The sequence below is a fragment of the Harpia harpyja genome, chromosome 1 (genome assembly GCF_026419915.1).
Source record: "Harpia harpyja isolate bHarHar1 chromosome 1, bHarHar1 primary haplotype, whole genome shotgun sequence".
In the NCBI taxonomy this organism is placed as follows: Eukaryota; Metazoa; Chordata; class Aves; order Accipitriformes; family Accipitridae; genus Harpia; species Harpia harpyja.
In genome coordinates, this window is record NC_068940.1 from 101,625,933 (window position 1) to 101,641,005 (window position 15,073).

Sequence of the window (15,073 nt, forward strand, 5' to 3'; positions counted from 1 at the left end):
CATAGGTCATCGAGACACAAATATTTGACACAGGCTTAAAAATGAGTCCCAGGTGCGGTTTCTTTACATAGAATAAATTCTCAGTATGACTGCAAACTGAGTGCTGGGACAGCTTAAATCCCAGGATAGGGCTTTTCCTTCTATGCTTCCTACTGAGCCAAATTCCCAAGGGTCAGCTGTGAGCAGACACTCAAATAGAGGAATAAAACTATGAATTTCCACCTAATCGCAGGCTGCCCATGCAGGGCGTAGCTGAGAACCATCAACTGATTCAGGACTGGGTGTTCACAGGAAAGATTTATACCCCTCTTCTTCAAATTTTGTGTGCGATGACCTGGCTCTGTGGCTGCAGCACTGAACAGCTACAGCCTTGGCCAAAAATTGTTCACTGCAGAAACAACTGACACCATCCAAAATGCCATCGCCTCCATCTGTTCCTGGAAACCAGCACCAGTCCCTAGGTGCTGGCAGGGGCTGGGCGTGCAGAGGATGAAGCCGCCAGCCCACACACGCAGCGCTGCAAATGTGGGTATCGCCAATTTGAAAAAAAAAAAAAGGTGCATTATTTATATAAGAGTGAGGTAGAATATTTATCTTCTTTATATTAAGGAACAGTCCAGCTGCAACTCAGTGGTCCATCAATTCTACATTCTTGCCTATTATTGCAGGCTTAAAGACCGCATGTATTGAGCTGTTTTTGACAGCTGCCTCCAAATTTCCTCACTGGGAGCAAAAGGTCAAAAATTCTCTGTGGCAACAGACTCGGACAGTAAATAAAGCAAGCTTCTGCATTGCCTGTTTGAGGATTTGTGTGGGTTTTGATTTTTTATTATTTTTTAAAAAGACAAAGGCCACAGAAAAAAAAAAAAGCCAGAGCAAGGCTACTGCACAGCCAATTTGACAGCCAAAACAAATTTCTCAGCCTACAGGAAAGCCCGGCAAACAGCCGAGAGCTTCACACTCACTCGTGGGAGCAGTCAGGGTTAAGCAGACAGGCATAAACAAAGCTGTAGCCCACCCTTTCACCCCCAACAGGGACTGGAATTAATTCCACGCACAACAGCCACCCAGGCGTCCCCCCGAGGAAGCGGGGGTATTGGCGTAAGGACAGGCAGCACAAACCCGCTCCGGAGCTGTCGGCACACTGCGACAGCTGGTTTTACGCCACCCCCTGCTGCCGCTGAAAGGGTTCAGCGGGAGACCGCTGTGAGCTGACACCCTGTGAATCTGTTCCAGCCCCAAAGGCCGGGCAGCCCCCCCGCTGCCCTGCCACAGCCATTTGGGAACCGGTTTCAAGACTCTGGGTGCCCCTACGAGGGCCGCCTGACCCAGCGAGGCATGCAGCACGGGCCTCGGCTGACGTACAGCTGCTGAAGGGGGCTGGGGTTGTTTTTAGAGATTTCTCTTGCTAGGAAGGAACTTGGCTGGTGTCTAACGTTTATTCCCATTGTAATGCTTTATCTGGAAGAACTTCCACTTCAGCCTATTGTTCTGGTTTACAATTAAACCCTGCTCACCTCGTTCCTCCCTGCCTGTGACTCACTGCTTCCATAACTGATGAAGGAGGCAAGAAGCTGCACAGCGGCAAGGGACCGCTCTTACCTGCTCGTGTTCTTCCTCTTGCTTTTCTCCTCCCAGGGTGACTGCCCTGGCAGACGACAGTCTGTCACAAGTGAATCTCTCCTCTCTGCAGGAAGACGTGGGTCTATAATTGCTCCAGCATTATCACTATTTGCCTCACGCTGCCCAAAATGTCAGTAACTGGATGCAGCTGGAAAATGTTTCTGCTGCCCCAGTGAAAGGGCAAGGCTGTCCTGGCGCTGCCGATGTTGGAACTGTGTGCTTCCCAGGGAAGGCAAGTTGCTGCAGCATGATAAACAAGGACAACGTTGCTAATGAAAAATACGCTGGGTAAAAACAGCTTTTCTCTTCTGCAGCAGCTTCCACGCACTGAAGCGGCATCTGGGGGTGAGGCAGGAAGTCAAAGAAAGGTAAATAGTGAAACAAATGAACTTGGGAAGGGAAATGGAGAAGTGGAGGGAAAAAAAAAAAACAAACAGAAATTATCTGTCAAACCTTCTAAGACTTAAGAGAGGGAGAAAGAGCCAGCTGTGAAGAAAAGAGTGAAAACAAGGGAAGACCCAAGTTGTGTGAACACTAGTTTGCATCAGTCTCTAAGTTGGTGCTTTCTGGTCCAACAGCTACAAAGAGTAAGGCCATACCAATTAATAAAAAAAAAATGATACTTTATTTTAAATGCAGCTACTGTCATGAATCATCAAAATAGACTTTGTAATAGTTACTTTGTTTTAAATATGAGGTGACGAATGACCGCTAAGAATTTAAACTACATGAAATGTCCTAAAATTGTAAATTAAAAGAACTAAATTTAAATATTACAAATGACAATTTTCAGAAGATAAAAGGGAATAGAAGTATTTTCCAGAAAAAGTAAAATAATTTGGCCAGTAAAGCCATACTAAAAATGTAAATTAATGAGATACTGCACATGAAATACTTGAAGAGGACTCCTTTCTGTCATTGTCATTTAAAAGATCCACAAAGCTAAAATCTCACAATTTAAATTACATTGCTCTAATAATTTCTCTTACTTAAAAACAGTTCAATAATCCAGGATAATCCAAGGAACCGCTGATAAATTGCACTTCTACGTGTTGCTCTGCAGTGGGGCTGCTGCTATTACTGTTATATCTGACCAGAGACCGGTGACCACCTGGACCTTCTCATGGACACAGCTCTTCATAGCAGATTATTTCTAAAGGGTCCTTGCAATGGTTGGGCCGGGTGTAGCAGCTAAGGGCTCCTCGCAAAGCCCTCCAGAATGACTTAAAATCATGGCTGAAGGGGAATCGAGTCTTGGCTTAACGCTTCTCAGCCGCATCCTCGCTGTCTCAGCTCTCAAAATGCCACTGCTGAGGAAGGGACCCATCGCAGATGGCCATGGTCACGTACCCCTTGTGGCTAAGCGGATCTACCACCTTCATGCACTGCCCCACGGAGACCTGGTAGAGGCGGTTGTTTTTCTAGAGGAGAGAGAAAGACAGATGGGATTTATTTATTAAAAATTCTGTTCTACTCCGCTGTCAAACTGAAGCCAAAACCAATGCTTAAGGGGCGAGGATGCTCCTTCCTGACAGATAAGCCTTTCAGCAGCCTCCCTGCCACACCAGACCCACAGCAGCACCATTTAAAAGCCAGAGTACAGCACACCCCGTAACCATGTTCAGACCTTGAAACGAAGGCTCTCACATCCTTACAGGGACCCAGTTTGCATTTTGTTTATACCACAGTCTCGTAATGAGGTGGAGGGATGATCAAAACCATTCCCCAGCACTCAGCAAAGAGGGAGACCACAAGGCTACAGTGCGGCACAGCCAGGTCCCTGCTCTGCAGCCAGCCAAGCCGTAGCAATGCCACTGCCCGCAGCACCCACATCCCAGTAACCAGGGCAAGGCCAGACCCTAGTCAAGTGCGAGAAGGAAACAGATCCTTCTCCTCTTTTTTTTTTCCCCCAGAGGACCCCATCATCTCCCCCCACTAACAGATTGTTGCAGCTGCTTTGGGCACTTTGAGGGCCCCTGTTCTATCTGGAAAGGGCTCTCTGCACAACCCCAGCAGCTCCCGTGGGCAGCAACCTCCTGCTCTCCTGCATAGAGGGAGCAGATAGGTGAGAACAGCCACACCGGGCTCTCCGTCACTGCTTATGGACATAAGCAGATCTCCAGTGAAGTGGAAGAACATGGCAAGAATACACAACACTCCTCCAGAGTAAGCCCCCCACTGAGTCTTGTACTGTAACCGACAGCACACAGTTGGCCTTTCTCTGTACCAGTGACTCACACACCTAACTTCTTTCCCCTTGCTCCCACAAGTCTTCACTTATCTAGAGAGTCCCAGCCTGCTCACATATTCCTCATGTGAAAGGTGCCCCATGCCTTTGATTTGCCCTGCCACCCATCTCTGAACCTTCTCCAGCCCTAATTTAGCCTTTCTGAGAAGAGGCAACCAGCATGTGCAGTACAGGCAAACTACAATGGTGCGATGACGTTCTTCTGTTTTGGTTCCTATTCCTTCCCTAATCAATCCTAATATTTGATTCACTTTCCTTTGTTGTTGACCATTACCGATCACCAATCTGACACTGTTAGAGACCCACCTCCCACACCCTCAGTGAAAATGGCCAGCTCAAAGCCCACATTTCACACACGAAGCCTGGATTCTCCACCACCACCACAGGTATCACCTAACAGTTACGTGCATTGAATTTCAATGGCCATTCTCTCAGTCTCGTAAAATCTTTGTCCGCTAGCTCAAGCTGAAGAACCCTGAATAATCTCTTATCAACAGCAGAATTTTTAAGTTCTCGACTCCCAGTACCATTTGTGGCTGTGGCACTGCTGGTGCAAGCATCAGACACACACAACACTGGGCTCACGCAGTATCTGCCTCTGTATCTCCAAACCATCCTGGACTGCAACAGCCTTCCTTATTTGACTCCACTTAGGAACTCGTGCTGCCAACGAGCAGCATGGTATGAACCCAAGATGGTTTATGCAGAGCTGTCCTGGAAGGGCAATAGGCAGTTCTGGCACTGCCCTCCTCTTTGTTAGACAATGTTTGTACTACAGACTCGCTGCTATGCTGAGGGCATGTGAGGGAGCAGCCTCTGAGTTAATACCCAGGAGCCAACACTCGTGTATGCAGCACTGGCTCAGTTTTGTGAAATCAGCCACTCGAGACTCTAAGTGATCAAACTAACGCGATGCAATTCTAGGGCAGACACAACAGCAAAAACACTCCTCTGTCAATCCTCAGCTCCGCCCTGTGCATCTTCAAGCACTAAGCAGAAATCACCACATGAACTGCTCCCATCTCCCAGTCCCGCAAACACAACACAACAAAGAGCTGCGGGGTGGATTTTGTTCTCTCTGACATATGCTCGTGAGCCACAAGTGCTGCGGGTGGCTGTGACAAGCAGAAAAAAGGCTAAACAGGGCTGCAGAAACCTTCCTGTGTTGCAAAGGAAAGGGCCTGCGTGTTCCAGAGCTCAGCAAAAGTTTTATTCAGGCTGAAATGCAGCCACCAAAGCCCATGGAACTTTTGTACAGGCTGCCTAGAATGTGGGCTGGGCCTAGTCCAGTACAATTGACTTGGTACATCTGAGGTTTGGTCATAATTAAACTCAACCCTGATGTCCTGTTAGTGCTATTGTCACTTATTGAGACGTTAATTACAAGCAACATGCTATAGGCCAGACACTCCACTTACCCCGAACGTCCACTGCTGTGAGCCGCCGGACCCATGGCATTTCATGAGACGAGGTGGATCGGACGAGCGAGTTTCCGAAACATCCAAGCAAAGGAGATTATTTAAAATCAGCTCATGATCTTCATTGTAAATCCAGACCTGAAAGAGAAGATAAAAAGACATTTATCCCAATGTTTCAGGGCAGGTGCCTTGCATCTTTTGTTCAGCTACAGAGAAGGTGCTTTAGCATCTGGGTGTCATGAGATGTGCCTTGCAATGCCAAATGCCTCTTTGCTGCCTTTTTTCCAGCAACTGAAATGCAGCTGCGGTGCTCTATTGCCTTCCCAACATCACACAACATTACCCCATGCAGAGGCACTAAAAGGACCGCTTGTGATTCTGCTCTGTAACTAGCGTTTTTAAAATTAAGCAGCCCCCGTATGTTCCTCCTGTCCAGGCAGCTAGACAAGATAATGTGACAGGCAAGCAGTATATCTCCAAGCAGGTGACCAGCCGCTCTCTGAGCAAGTCATTTAGCCAGGCAGTAAATCTCCTTATCCAAAGATGATCCTTCAGTCATGAAGGAGGGGCTGGTGGATTGCCTCAGCTCCACGTACGGAGCCAGTATGGGGGGCAGAGGTGGATGCTGGGTGACAGCAGGTGGCCCAAGAGCTGTGGGGAAGTAGCTTGGCAGGCACGCAAGGCCAAAAGGTATCTCCAATCTTCTCTGAAACCGCTGCATTTGTCTATAAACCCACAGGAATTTATTTAACATAGTGCTCTGGGGTCAGCTTGTAGGTGCTGAATGATGAGAAACCAAAACCAGCTGTGCAAGTTCTGGTGCTGGGTAGCCCACATTAGTCTCCACACTGGTCCCTGGGTCCTACTTCTTGCAGCTGGTGGCTTGGTGCTCAGAGATCTTTACTCAAGCAGATGATCACCAGCATCCAGGTGCTATCAAAACTTTCCATACTGCTCTCCAGGGAGTGAGAAAAACTGCTGCTTTACCATTCCCATGCTGAAACTACATGCTCCATAACTGACAGATTTATGGCCTTCTCTGCTCCCCAACCAAACTGCTTTTGCTAGCTGTGCTGTGCTTACAGGGAGACCACCCCTCTCCGTTTCACACCCACTTTATATTGGCTGAACCAACACGAAAACGTCTTGATCTGGACCTCAAGAACCTACACAATATCCTACCAGCTCACATAGTGGTGGGAACTGAATTCAGCTCCTCTCTGGGGCCCACCTGTATAAAGCAAGAATGCATTGGTTCACATTCGCAGCTTCAGCTGCATTTGGTTCCTGAATATACATGACATTAGAGGAGTTTCTCTGTGATCACACTGAAAACCACCATCACCTCTAACAAGAAGCAAGGATACACTCACGCTGTCAGTTTGTCCTCTCCTATATGCTACTTTAGCAGAAGCAGGTATTTTTATTGTCGGCATAGAAAAGTGTCAGGCACCTTCAGTTGCTGCAGTTCATGCCCATACCCTGCTGGCTCCCACTGGGCTGCCTAAACCTTGCTTCGGAGCAAGGCATGTCTGGCACAGCTGAAGGTTCTGGGAAGCTGGACCATCAGACTGGTCTAACTGCAGGAGCTGCTGGTCCTCCCTCCCTCCTTCAGTGCCTTCAGGCCTGCAAAGACCTGGGCCAAGATGAGTTAGGTGGAAGACCTGGAGCTCTCATAACAAACAGAAGACTCTATGCAAGAAAGCAAAGAAATGAAGGAACTTTGGTGTGTGCAACTCAAAATATCCTGGGTTATGTAGAGGTAGGGAAAAGGAGAAGGAAGTATATGAAAACTGTAACTGCAGTGCAGGGAAGATACTGAGACCATCTGGCTAAACACCAAACTACTGCTATTCTGAATGCGCAGCGGGGCCCCTGCAGTCACACGGCACCTGGACAGTATCTCCCAACCTCTCGGGATGCTGAGCAGGCGACAGCATAGCTGGCCAGGTCTCTTGCTCTGCTGCCATTCCCAGACCTGACACCAGGCTGCTTATCCACCTCACTTGCCAGCACCAAACCCCTTCCCCCTGACTTCTGACCCTGTGAATGAGAGGGAATTGAGCCCCTCGTAACCGTACCAGAAGTACCTGTACCTACAGGCACACTAAGTTCTTCTGGTGCACTCTTCTTCCAGCCACGTTTTGATTTCACACAGCTCAGTGCTGCAGTAACCATGTCTGCTCTGTGGGGTTTTTGGTTTTCTTTTTTTTTTTTTTTTTTTTCCACTAAGTCTGCATGAGTTTCACACTTAAGAGTATAGAATATCAAATTCCAGGCAGAAGAGTCAGGCAAATAGAACAAATTCTGGTGGTTGGTTTTTTTTTTTTTTGTCTGATGAAACTAAAAACAGCCTTCTGCAGGGAGCTGTGATTCAGGACACTGCCTCAGTTGGACAGCATGATTGAAAAGCGTACAGCTCATTCATTATCACAGTGACTATTATAATACAGTGAAGGCCTCCTTTGAGGAAGTGCAGGTATTATATTAAAATTTGCCCTAACCTCAGGCATTCTCTGCCTTCTAACATACTTTTTCTGTTTAAAACCTGTCATGAGAAAGAAAGCATGGCAAGATTAAAGAGGAGAGAATGGAGAAATAGCAGGACTTGCCAGAAGAGTATTATTATTAAAAGAAGAAGAATGATGGAGCCAAATGCAAACAACAGATGAAACTGGTAAGAATTGAGAGAAAAGACTGCAGTGACACAGGGAGCAGACCTTTAATCAAAAGCTGAGTAATGGCAAAGAACACAAAACAGCGGTTAAATCCAGTGTGATACTTCTCGAGAAAGGCTTATACAAGATAGCCAAAATTAATTTCAAACTAATTTTGTGTTTGGTATAGAAACAAAGGAAAGAGGAAAAAAGGCCCAAATTTGGGACACATTATGGTTCCAAATTCAAATTAGAGTATCAGTATGAACTTGCAGATTAACAGATTCAAGCACGAGGAAAGCAAAGCCACCCCATGAGGGGGTGGGTTACATAACTGCAAGCCTTTGCATACTCCAAAATTTATTAACTACTTTGCTCCTGAAGACTGGAAGGACGATGTTTAGCTCTTGTTGTTACAGGCTGTCAGGAGCAACAGCCCAGTATAGGAAGGAAAAATCTCCCGGCAGCCAGCACACTATCAAAAGTCTATCATTAATAAGGTGCCTGCCTAGGATTTATACCTCAGTTCTGAGTGATGCTTTGTTTTATCCTCCTACGTATTTTCTACAGAAAATGCCATTTTAAAAATTTATTTTATTAAAAAAAAAAAAAAAAAGGTAACAGACAAGGTGCAGGGTATTTTCATCCTGCATCTACCTCCTAACATCTAGGAGAGCATCACTGTCAGATTTCAGTTCCTAAAAATGGAATTGTGCCCAGCTCCCACCACATAGGAAAGCAGCACCTTTAATTGCTGTCCCCCAGAGACACACACTAACAACTGATCTGCTCCACAGATCTAAGGAAAATCACTGACCATTTTCACTGGGTCAAAAACACTGGGATGCAATTAGAATATAATGAATTGTTTCTGTTTTTAAATAAAACCTAAATGGCAGATGTTATGGAAGAACTTCTGTCCATAGTGAAATTGATCAGGTTTGGGGTTAAATAAATGATTTAATTTCGTGAATGCTGTAGGATTGGCCTCTTTATAGCAGCTCTTTTTTCCCTGCCTGTCAACACAGGCAACAGGATAAGAGGGAAGGTGCAAGGACCCCCTTAGACTTGGAGTGCAGGGGCCCATCCAGCTGCCGACTGACCCTTCCGAGGTCTTAGATGTCCCCAGAACACCTCGAGATCTTCCCTCAAGCAAAGCATTTCAGATTTGGTAGTGCTCAGATGTCTGCCCAAGTCTCCCGCCCACCAGTCAAAGCCTTCACCTTTGGCTACAGGGGCACAGAGGTCCTGCTGCTCATGCTTTGTCACCCGGACTGCAGTAGCTGGTTCAACTTTCCCATAGTTGAAATGGGACCCACAGATATGGGGTAAGCATTCTCACCACTACAGCAAAGCCGGCATGTGTATCCTTCTGGTCACCTACAGACAGATGTATAGCACGTGCTAGAGTACGTCTTGTGGGCAAAATAAATGGAAAGAGGTCCGAAGTATGAACTCTGTTAGTATCAACCTTTTTTTATGCAGGTGCAGCTTAGGAAGAACTGGATTTTGGATTTAGTCCCCTCAAAAAGTAGTTCAGACTATTTACAGATTTAAGACTGAGGTTTCCTAGGGCTTCTAGTACCTCTAGGATTTTACTTCACCCCCATATAACACAAACAAATCACCCAGCCTTCTCCTTGATTGATTGCTAAGACAACTTCATTAATCTCATTTACATACAGATAGGCAAGTAGAAACAGGGCTTCTCCTCATACACAGCCTAACGAGCAGTTTCAGTGATGACTACAGTTTAACTCCTTCCAAGGACAGCAGTGTGACAGTGCTGAAGACTGGACAGTGGAGCTTTTTTGCTCTCTCATTTTACTAATACTTGGATTTCCTGACTGGTTTCAGGTTGCCACTGTCGGTAAAGGAGGCACACTCTTCACTCCCTCCATAAACACTATATTGCACTGATATCCCTCTGGGATTATTTTTTACCATAATAAAGAGATACAGGGCTGTGTTACTGCACTTTTGTGAAAGATGAAATTATTCCTACCGTAATATTAGTTAATATTAGTAAACAGATAACAGGTAGCTGAACTACTTCAGAGGAAATGCAAGTGAGGAAGGGGCTCAAATGGTGCCTCATCATCTAGAAGAATGGCCCATACTATCATTTCTTTTTGAAACATGGAGTTAACTGTAGAAGATTTTGAGTCTAGTGTCAATATAGACAACAAAACCTATCACCTGACCTAAGGAAAAACAATAAATCAAAGAATCTGTCATAGATAGAAAATAGAAGCTCACTGTTCCTAGGGAATAAATATTTCAAAATGATGTCAAATAAACCAGGAATCACCAGCCTACACTTTGGCTTTCAGAGTGCAGTGGAGTGTAGCAAAAGGCATGGCTGGCCAACTGGCAAAGCTTTGTGAATATACACTCTTTATTTGGTCTGCAAATTGCATTAGCACTAGAGGAATGCGTTGAAAAATTTCAGTAAATACAAGACAGTAACTACTACAGAAACAGCCCTTTGTGTGAAAGAAAATCCCTGCCATGAACCGTGCCGATAGGAGAAGCATTCCAGTACTTTCATCAGTTAAAATCTGTTGCTTAGGTTGGCACTACTGTATTATTCTGTCAGACAGTTTTTTAAAAGACAAATTCAGCTTAAGAGCACAAAAAGTGGCCTCAGCACTAAGGAAGAGATGTGCCTAGCAATTTGCAACACCACAGCTATTTGCATATACTTCAGCTCCTATTATTATAGATAACAATGACATCACAGCACCAAATTACTTGTGAAAATCATCAGGAACAGCAAAGTTTGGTGGTCTATAATCATTATTTTAAGCTATTGCTACCCTGAAAACCCAACGTCCTCCTGAATGTCATTCCAAAGCAGATACATGCTTTCTGTTTCACAGTTCAGTGTGTTGCTGATGTTTTATGACAATTGTTAGAGGGATCAAAGAATTGTGTTCCTTGAATAGTTCATGGAAAAGCAGCAAGCAGACCGAACTTGCACATCTTCACACTCACTCTAGACATGTGTTGTATAAGAAAAGCAAACTAACAGCCATGATCCAGAGGTTTAAGGAAAAAGATCTTACAGAAGAACTGCACATGTGAGCACATCCTTCTAGACTCTGACTCTTGAACAGTTTATAAATGTAAGAATACATGCTTTACAAAGTGCTACAAGAATGTTAACAGAGCTTTTCTGAAATTCCCTGCTCACATCAGTTATCTTTTAAAGGCCCAGAGCACAGGTGCACATGCTTAGACACCTTAGCACCATCCACAGCTGGAATGGCAACAGCCACATTTTTAAATCTTGATGTACTGCTAAGTAAGAGAAAAGTTAAATTATTGAAATGAAGTAAACACACAGAGGAGAGGTTACGACAACACCGAAAGTAAACCTTAAGAGTCAACCTAGCATATCTGAAAACAAACAGTAGAAAAAAATCTGCATAATTCAGTGGACTTTAAGAGGAGATTTTCTGGAAAAGGAACTTGGCTTTAAGCATTTAGGTCAGGAAGAAGGCAAGCATGCAATAGCTACATGATAAACCCAATATTCTTTCAGCTCTTAGATCACAAACACTCCCACTAGTTAGTGCTTGTTGGCCATTGTGCTTTACTCCAAAACCTTCCTTTTTAGTGTTCTTTGGTTCTTCTCTTCCAAGTTTGTCAGTAACTACTTCTACTCCTCCTCCTTTACAGCAGTATCTAGCCCAAAACCTGCTTCAGCCTCCTTGTCCCCTAATCACTATCTGATTAACCTTGGCATAATGGTTTTGGGTAGAATCTACACCACAGTTTCTTACTTGCACTTTTCAGACATCTCCAGTCTTTCATGATGATCTTTCAATGCACTTAAGTATTTTCTATCCTCCTTCAACACTGACGATTTTGTGGTATGCACTACCTTGTGCATTCCCAGTTTTGTTTCCAGAAAGAGGTCAGACACACTACTGAATTTCAGCAGAGTGTTTACTTTGGCAATCTTTGCAGTTCCTTCACATGACCACTCTTCAACTACAAAATTTCTCATTCCATATTAGTCTTCTGTTTTCAAAATTCACAATCAGGTCTTCTGCTTCTTCTGTTACTTCAAACCTCTCTTCACTGACCTTCGTTCTGTAAGATCCTGTCACCTCTTCTACTTGTGCTATTTCTAACTACAAAATTTTCATCACTTATTCCTAAATTTATGTTCAATCCCCGGTATTATCCCAGACTGAGTATTTCTGTTCCAGTTAATGAAACGTCCTAGTTTTCATTATAACATTTGAGAGAGACATAAATTTTTAAAATATTTTCTAGATATGCAGCTTGTCATCTTCCAGAGTAACTGTCTGCACTGTATATATTAAGCAACACACCCTTAACTTGCTGCCAGTGGGCATCCAGGGGACAGGATAGCTGTGTACCTGCCTTTCACCAGACCCAACACAGGCTTTCTTATTAGGCCAAAGGCATAAAACAGATGGTTCTAGAGCAAAAATCAGCTGAAAATGCCAGTGGGTTGAGTGTTACCAGAAACAACAGTCAAAAGCTTCCAATACTCAGGAAGTTTCTTGCTATTTTTACAAGCAGAAACTGTTAAATGTCATCTTCCTCTAAATTGTTCTCATGTATCTATAGCTAGATTGTTCAAGAGGATATGAAAGAAAGCTGGCTGAATGCACTCTTGGGATTTATTAGAAGGAAATAAGTCTAATGGCAGAAAACCATAGCATTGGTTAATGTACTTGGTTGGAGAACAAAATCACTGTGAAAGAAGATAGCACAGCCACTTTTTTATGAGAACTAATTGCTTAATTTACCACTAGTAAACTAGATTCATGAGAAAAGAAGCCAAAGAACAACAATCAGAGCACTAAATTCGTCTTTCTCAGCACCCAAAGGCTAACTGAAGTTTCTGTCTCCAGGACAAAAATCAGAAAAAGGTTTTGATAAGGAAAAACAACAGACTTCCTCCTCCAGCCATGTGGCAGTTCACTATTAAAAATATTGCAGGAAGGAGAAGGGAAACAGTAACTGTGAGGACCCATCTGTTCTTACTGCGGACATCATCCGCAGGCAGTCTTTTTTGCTTTCTCACTCAGACTGAAAGGCTCAGAAAGCAGCGTAGCACCTTTGGCACTGTAAATGTACAATCACTGGTGCCGATCAGCTACTGTTATGTTTACACAGTCTTTATAAGACTTGCTGACTTTCTTTACAGCCAATGGAAGAGATCACGTAGTAAAACCTTGAATCCCATTCCAGCTTAAATTCATCCACCTTTAACACAGGGACCTACAATTTGGTCACAGAGATGATTACTCAGTACTCCAGAGGCAAAGTGCAGGGATGCGTTGCTTGGTCCTAAGTGGCAACTAGAGACCATGTGTCTAGAGCCAACCACACTTACCCAGACACTGGCTAACACCCCTCACACTGTCTGCCTCTGTCACATTCAACTGGTGATGCCACAGGTAGGAGGCAAAAAGTCCCGTTAGTTGACAAAGCACTCAACTTTTTGTTTGGGACTATCACAAATCATCCTGCTTCTACTGCTGCAGTTTCCATATCCTGAAAACTACTGCCCATTTCATAAATTATCAAGTTAGTCTAGCATAAACCACCTTTGGTAAAGCTACGCTGCGTTACATCCCATGCTCCATTTATTTTACATCTTTGATTACTTTTCTCTTCAGATGCAATCTAGTTTTTAGACTTGGGTCCCATGGGCTCCTAAATCATAATGTTCTCAATGTAGTTCTTAGCTAGGTAAAAGTCTTTATGACATTAGGTGAAGATCTCTCTACCCTGGAGATTGTTTATCCACGTCCCAAATTTCTGTTGCCTGAAAGAATAGAAGTGGAATAGCAAAGGCTTCATGTAGTATTATAAAAACTCTCGTTAGATTTTCACATCCATCCCCAATTAATTCCCAGATCAGCAAATCACCTGCAGCCAAAGAATTTTCTAAATCCCTTAGAATTCCTTCTATTTAGCAATAACAACAAATCATTCATTCACCCCAAACTACAACCTCTCCAGCAGCAGAGGACTAGTTGTACAGTACACAAAGAACCGCAAGCCAGGAAAAGGCTGCCTTAAATCCCAGTATGAGGAATTGACTGAAAGAGCTTCTACAAATTCTGAAGTGTTAATCAGTGGATTATGAGCCCACCAGGAGCCACTTAAGGATAGTCTTCAGCCACATACAAAGATTCTTGCCATAAAGATAGGAGAATATAATATCCAATACTCAGCATTAGTAAGGTACAGAGCAGTAAGCTCCACGATCTCCTCAGCCAGCCTTGCAGTTTGAATGATACTCTGAAATCAGTCTGCTTGCTGGTGAGATGTTATACTAGGACGTTTTGCCAGCAGGAAAACATATTAGCGATTTGTAAGATGTGAATCACTAGTCAATATACTTAGGAATATCATACCTGGTTTTGATCGTTGTAGTCACATTCCCGAACCACTACCAGGCCTCCTTTCTGACTTGGGTGGCCCTGGGCAACCAGGCATTTGTTGGTTTGAAGGTGATACAACTAGGAAAGGAAAACAGTTTGATGGACAGAATAAAAAACAAACACTACATACCAAAGGGAACATACGATAATGCTTTAGAAGACCTAGAACTCAGTGTGCTCACAAAAAAAAAAAAACCTTCTTCCCTTTTAAAATACCGTTTTGTTTTTCAGGTAATTTGGAGAAAAGACAGCATTAAATGGTTCCATTTTGCTTCCTAATTACATCAAGATTTTCCTCTTTATGGTACAAGTGCAGTACACACAACCTGGCTCAGCACATACTCGACTGTCAAGTTGCTTTCCCCTCTTCACTCTCCATGGAAGTCTCAGGTCCCAGATACTCACTAGCTCAGGAATATCAACTATACTGTATAAACCACATTTTGCTACAGTTTAGCTTAAACGTATGTCTCCTCCTACAGTCTCTCTTCACAAAGCGGGACAGGCTCTTTGAGAAAGGAGAAGGAATTACTTAAATACAAACAACTTTAGAGACTTAATGTTGTTTGCAAATTGAATTTCAAGAGCATTTAGGTAACTGAAAAGCCATAGTTATCAGCTATGTTATTTTAATGACAGATCAGGGAAGAAGAGAAAATTTTACAAACACCCAAATGCTCATTCCAGTTC

At 43.9% G+C, this 15,073-nt stretch overlaps 1 protein-coding gene across 2 annotated transcripts in view; it reads right to left on the reverse strand.

Moving 5' to 3' along the window:
• Positions 1 to 2,229: 2,229 nt before the first annotated feature.
• Positions 2,230 to 15,073, reverse strand: part of GALNT11 (polypeptide N-acetylgalactosaminyltransferase 11) — a 53,749-nt gene continuing 40,905 nt past the window's right edge. For both annotated transcript variants that reach the window (XM_052807120.1, XM_052807112.1), the window contains exons 10-12: positions 14,357 to 14,461; positions 5,290 to 5,427; positions 2,230 to 3,044 (exon numbers count right to left, since the gene is read on the reverse strand). In XM_052807120.1, coding sequence (XP_052663080.1) covers positions 2,913 to 3,044; positions 5,290 to 5,427; positions 14,357 to 14,461 — 375 coding nt within the window. In that variant the 3' untranslated portion in view covers positions 2,230 to 2,912. The remainder of the gene's footprint in view (positions 3,045 to 5,289; positions 5,428 to 14,356; positions 14,462 to 15,073) is intronic.